At 42.5% G+C, this 6529-nt stretch overlaps 1 protein-coding gene across 2 annotated transcripts in view; it reads left to right on the top strand.

The window, feature by feature from the left end:
- Positions 1–716: 716 nt before the first annotated feature.
- egfra (epidermal growth factor receptor a (erythroblastic leukemia viral (v-erb-b) oncogene homolog, avian)) overlaps positions 717–6529 on the top strand; it is a 92308-nt gene continuing 86495 nt past the window's right edge. Inside the window, exon 1 of one of the 2 annotated variants that reach the window (XM_037531114.1) lies at positions 717–1042. In XM_037531114.1, the coding sequence (XP_037387011.1) occupies positions 961–1042 (82 nt within the window). In that variant the 5' untranslated portion in view covers positions 717–960. The remainder of the gene's footprint in view (positions 1043–6529) is intronic. The other variant, XM_017702499.2, reaches the window with a different exon arrangement.

Raw genomic sequence — 6529 nt, 5'->3', positions numbered from 1 at the left:
ACAAAAATGAGATTTATTTTATTAGCTTTATTATATTTTATTTATTATATTTTATTAGCCTTATTATATTTGTTTTGTATGATGCTATGTTTCGGTTGTGCGCTGTTGCCATATGGCACCAATTTACCAAATACCTTACTTTAAAAAAAATACTTTTTTTCTCCACATATTTCACTTATTTAAGCAACTTTAAATAACAAAAGCAAAAAAGCATGTTATAACATTTTTATCATGTTTAAGTAATAATTCATGCTACAGAGGGTTAAATGAGTTCTTGAGGAAGGTACTAAGCACCTTGGTGTTCGAGGGTGTGTAGATCCCATAAGGAATGTCCGAATCTTGGTGAATAAGGCCCATTATCCTTTAATTATCATTCAACCTTATGTGGACATCAAATCTACTGGCATTGTTAACGGTGGCGAAACAGGGGGGGGAGGGTGTTAGCCTGGGGGGCAGAGGGGGTCACAGTCACAGTGGGGCCCATGAGTAGCTGACCTTCTCGCTCATGCCTTAGATAGAAACTCAAGATTCCGGCAGCACTTAACCACCTGATTCAGGTGGACGACAGAGCAGAAATCATGGTCAGGGGTCTCTGTGAAGGGGGGTGGGAGGTGGGGGGGTGGGTGATTGCTGGTTTTGGGGGGGGGTTGACTGGTTTGTATGGAAGGCTGTCCCAGCCTGCCTTGTTTTGAAAAGCCATTCTGCTCAAGTCCTCCCTCCTTTCACTGCGGCTGACGTCAGAAGGCTCCTCTCTCTCTCTGCTGAGCGCGAAGGAGGAGCTGTCAAAAGTTTCCAAGTTCTTTAAAGTCGAGACGGAGCTCCTTTCCACAAGACCTACGTGACCAACTTAGTCATACAGCGTTCCTACAAACGGAGAAGCCGTGCCATTATGGAGTAACAAGCCCCTGTGAGGAGAAACCAAGCGGCCAGGAAAAGGAAGAATAACGAGAACGAGACGAAATGGCAAACTCAGCTGAGGCTGGATTCCTCCTCACCTTCTTGCTCCTCTCCTCAGGCTGGTGTGTGACGCCGGAAAAGAAAGGTATGGAGATACTGAATTAGCTCCTAGTGCTGCTTCACGCCACGTTTTGGCTTGTGTTTGACTCCCGTCGTAGCCCAAATACCTGCGTTCAGGGTTTCTGACCTTACGGAGGGTGACCGAACCGTAAGGGACGGGGGGACCTGCCGTAGCCGCGCGTGGCTGCCTCTGCTCGGGGATGAGCAGGCGTGTTAGCGCGGTGTGGGAACGGGACGGAAGTTCTGCTGTGGGCATTTCTGAGCGCTCACATTAGGGGTCCAAGCACGCCGTGCTGTTTTTGGCTAGGATCGGTTGCTTTCTCTTTTTCTCCCTCGGTTTCTATTCCACTCTTTTCCCACAGAAACATCCCCAGTATGAATTAATAAGCTGCAGTGTTGACTTGAGTGATCAGGACGCTGTAATTGTGAATTCAACACATTTCACTGAAGACTATGTTAAAGGGATAAGAGGCATTTCAACATTGTAGGTGTTAATTTAACGCTGTTGGTTCTCCTTTGACATTAAAAGGGAAATTTCACTCTTTTTTTAATGCCTACACATTTCAGGCATTGAGGTGTAAAGAAAGTCATTCAAAGGGGTCTGATGTGAATTGACTGACTGTAGAAAATGTCATTTTACAGTGGTGGTGATAGGAACCAGGGGTCACAATGTCTAGCTATATTATTTACTACCCAGAACCGCCTACACGTGTCTTCTGAGCTTTTATACGTAATGTTAATGATGGTAAAATAGTGGTTAAAAAAAAAAAAACAAGTTTTCTTTGTCCTTAAAATGCCCTGCATGCACCTCTATGTCATGAATATGTTTAAAAAATACTGATGATTTAGGCCGAAACCTTCTCAAAATTATCATAAAATCAATTACTCAGTTATCGGGCAGCATAGTCAGGACATGTAATAACTTTCTGTGACACTGTAACACTTCAGACGTCTGGTTCCTATCACCGCCACTGTGAACACTTCTGACTCTGCTGCTTTCTCTAGATTTCACTACAAACCACTCTGATTTACTTTGTTTACATCTTTATATTTTAATTATGCAAGTGATTTTAAAAGTTTAAAAGTCTTTTTAGCACTTATGGCCATTCAGCACAGTATAGGTGTTATAGGAGGTCATTTAAGATTGCATGTTAATTCAGTGCAGGTATAAATAAAAGGTAAATGAAGCACTGTAGGTGCATTTTTTGTAACATTGAATGTGTTAATTCAGCACCGTGAAAGTTCATTCCAACCTAAGTTACTTCAACACTGGTGTTAGTTTAAGGGTTTAAGGGTTTAAGGGTTAATTCAGTAATATAGGGAATAATTGTAAGTTTATATTAAACTCTATAGGCGTGCATTCAGCATTGAAGCAGTCATTTTAACACGGTGCAACACTAGAAGAACTGCTTTAATTCATTGCTGTGAGCGATACTTCAACACTCTTAGTTCATTCAGTGCTTAGTGTTCTTTCAGCGCTTTTCTGGGCTGTTAGTGAAGACGCTTTGGAGAGTGCTCACCAGAGAATTTGTAGGATGTGCTTAAGCTTTTCTCCAGGCTGCTCTAGGACTGTTGAAAGCGGCGGCTGTTGGATTTATAAAACCAGGTGGTGACCTTCACAGCAGCTGGGCCATCTTTTATTTTATCCGTTATCCTTTATATTCAAACTCAAAATCATGTCCACGTTTACTCCCATCTCAGCTGAGGTGTTCGTCTCAGGTGCACTGAAGACCTTGTAGTAGTCCTGCGTATTTATTATTCACATTTACAGTAAAGTTGCATTGGGATACCGCCCTGTGATGGACTGGCGACCTGTCCAGGGTGTATCCTGCCTTCCGCCCTATGACCGCTGGGATAGGCTCCAGCACCCCCTGCAACCCAGGAGGAGAAGCAGCTTAGAAGATGTGTGTTTGTGTGTGTGTGCATTGGGATACCAGTAAATGACTCAAAGCATCCTAAATAAAATTGACTTTTGGACACTTGTATACCAGACGGATCACTTTGCCTCGTCTGCCAAAGCCTGCCAGCATGCAAAGTCTTGGGCTGTACCATTAATTGGCCTATTTAGGATGCTCATGTAACGTTGTTTACTGCTGAGATTTGTTTATTTAGAGCGTCTCAATAATTCAGTGTGTTTGTCAGGTCAACTAAGGGGTGTCCTGTGTGTAAACAGTGCACTGTGCCAATATTGACAGATGGGATGCACAGAAATCAGTTTATTACAGTCTGCTTCCTTCTTTGGACCGCCGCTCTGATTCAGGTTATTAAATTCAGGCCAGAACGGGGATCACCTTCAGTTTTCTTTATTGCAAAGCCACTAAATTGCCCACAGTGATTAAGTGCTCGTTTCACAATGCTGTTTTGACATACGAGGGCATTCATTCATGGCCAAGACTGGCATTTTCCAAGTTAATCCACAGTATTTTTTCAGTTAATGGCAGTGAGTAGCTTTCCATCCATCACTATGAGTAAGGCATAATGTGATAATTGTGCTTTAATATCTAATTTCTGTTGGATCAAGCTTCAGATCCTGAATTTTTGTGTATTTTTCTTTTCTTTTCTTTTTTTTTATTTAATAACCGAATTGAAAGGTGCCAGTACTTTACATTGTGTTACAGTGTCACGATGAACAGACAGCTAGAAAAGGTCCAAAATGACTTGTTCTGCATTTTGGAGGTGCAAAGTTTTGTTGCGACACAGACGATGTGAAATAGTACCCACTCTGCGCTAAAGAAGGAACCTGTTTCAGAGGATTAAGGAGGTTAGATATTGAAGAAATGAGCATACGGAGTGGAGGAGTAGGCTCTGCATTGTATTATCATTGGTCATCCATGCTGTGCTGACTTTAATACATGTAATCCAGTTTGAGGCTAATCTGAATAGTTTAGGCATGAATAAAGCTGCCAAAATGAGTTCTTTGTAGCAGTGCCCTACAAGAACCACTTTTAGTTCCCCCAAGAACCTTTCAGTGTATAGTTCTTGTACTGTTCTTGCCTGTTTCTTGAAAGAACCCTGTATTGAATGGTTCTTGGTGGAGGGAAACTGAGTTCTTTGGCAGCAAAGCCCTAGAAGAACCACTTTTGGTTCCCCCAAGAACCTTTCAGAATATGTTTCTTGTGAAAATACTCATGGAAATGAGATGTGAGTGTGAAGAACCCTTTTAAAGCTCAAAGAACATCCACATAATGTAAAGGTTCTATAGCAGTTTAGATTTTTTCCCCACAGAACTGTACATTCTAGACAAGAACCACAGAGAACTGCCATCCTCATGGCCGAGAGTGCGAGGAGAGAAACAAAGGCACCAAACAATGAGCTTTTTTGAGCAGAGTTCATGCTGTTATTGTCTGACCTTCCCTGCCGAGGCCTTGACAGGCCAAGGAGGAATCAGTGATCCAAAAAACGTACATTTCAAATAAAAAAAACTCCAATATATTTGAGATTTTTGCTTATACATTACATGAACCAACACAGTTCTCAGGCAACCAGGAAACCTGGACAGCTGCCCACTTTAATATCCATGTGCTGTTTAGCTGTTTCACTACAGAGCGCTTCTTTTTTCTTCAGCGGGTTCTCGACTGAGACTGAGGTCAGAACTATGTACTACAAGGAAGTGACTGATTTATTTCCCAGAAAGAGACACGGCCTCTCTAAAAGCCAACAGTTAAAGCAGCATTTAAAATAATGGACAACCACAGTTTATTCTCAAGAGTGTGCAAATATGCTAATGCCTCACAGAGGTTTTGTAACAGAACCCAACAACAGTGGTAAATGTGTTCTTTTTTTGGAGAGGATGGTCTTTAGTTAAAACTCAGTAAGATCCAGTTAGAGAAAATATCCTCAAGCGAAGGTCCAGAACATCATATTGTCTGACTTGCATCATGATTCAGTGCCATATACTGTAAGTAGGTATATCAACATCTTATACAGTCAACAACTGAATGTCAAATCAAATACAGGACAGTTCAGTCATATTTCAACAACATTTATTGTCAGTTTTCTCTTTTCAGCACAGCATGTGAAATAACTTCTCTCTGACCCACTTTCTTCTCTGACTGCTGTTTCTCGCCTCTTCTCTCACCTGTGTATGCGTCACTCACTCGAGTCTCAGGGCTCATCGTAATGCACAGATCTGATTGGCTGAGTAGCGTCACGTGGGATATTTACAACGCATGCGATTGGTCTGTGAGTTTCCCGAAACACTAAAACAGTACTGTAATGACTAGAAAAGGTAGGCCGATCAAAAGAGGACCACCCCGTCAAAATGAAATAATTCTCCATAGTTTATCAGTTATAGGTTCAGGCCCGCATACGACAGCATCTGGGTCCGGACTCAGACCGCGGTCCACCAATTAGTGACCTCTGGCCTACAGTCTTAAAAATAAAAGTTGATTAATGGTTCCCTTTAGGTAAGGTGGTTCTTCTGTGAACCCTTTTTGGCACTTTAACAGTGTAGGTCCCTAAAGATCTGCACTGGCCCCTTAATTCCTGGCTGAAGGTCAGAAGCGTGATGCAGCTATCAGGCAAAGCCAGAGACTGTTTAGTCTTTTCTTACTGTTACCTCGCTGTGGGTTCATCTCAGCCTGTTTGGTTAGTTTTATCAGTTACGAAAAACAGCTTCACCTTCATCACTTAACCCCTTAAACCCTCAGGACCTGTATGAGGGGCCGCGCTTCAGTTCCCCGCTCTCATCACTGCATAGGACCTGAGCGAACATTTTAAGGAGCTAATATGGGAATTTTAGGCTGATGTCCGATTCATGTGCACATCTGCTGATATCAGTGTTGATACCAATGCATAAACATTTATAACATGTAGAAACTGGGGCTAAATCTGCCTGGATTTGCTTTAAGGAGAAATATATGGTTACAAGTGCAGTAAAATAAATATAATATGCAAATAGTTTAGTGCTGCTTAAGTGTTCAGCCCTTCTAGAGTAAATTAAACATGCAAATACAGACATCTTCTAAGCTGCTTCTCCTTCTGGATCACGGGGGGGTGCTGGAGCCTATCCCAGCGGTCATCGGGCAGAAGGCAGGATACACCCTGGACAGGTTGCCAGTCCATCGCAGGGCAGACAGACAGACAGACAGACAGACACATTCACTCACACTCAGGGGCAATTTACCATGTCCAATTGGCCTGAATGCATGTCTTTGGACTCGGTGGGGAAACCGGGGTGCCTGGAGGAAACCCATGCAGACACAGGGAGAACATGCAGACTCAGAAAGGAACGTGGACACCCGGCTGGGAAATCAAACCCAGGCCCTATTTGCTGTGAGGCGACAGTGCTACCCACCAAGCCACCGTTCCGCCCCAACACGCAAAAATTGATTTGGAATAGCAGATAACTGCTTGGAAAAACATCAGCATTGGACACGTTACTGATATTTCAAAACATGCAAATATTGATCATTTTTATTATGTTTTATGTCTATTAAGTATTATTTATGTAGTAGAAGTGAGCATGTAGTGGTTTTCAGCTCAGTGTTCTCTTTAAAATGAACAGCTTTTC

The sequence above is a fragment of the Pygocentrus nattereri genome, chromosome 19 (assembly GCF_015220715.1).
Source record: "Pygocentrus nattereri isolate fPygNat1 chromosome 19, fPygNat1.pri, whole genome shotgun sequence".
Classification (NCBI taxonomy): domain Eukaryota; kingdom Metazoa; phylum Chordata; class Actinopteri; order Characiformes; family Serrasalmidae; genus Pygocentrus; species Pygocentrus nattereri.
The sequence above is the reverse complement of the archived record's forward strand: the minus strand, read 5'-3'. Positions and strand labels throughout refer to the sequence as shown.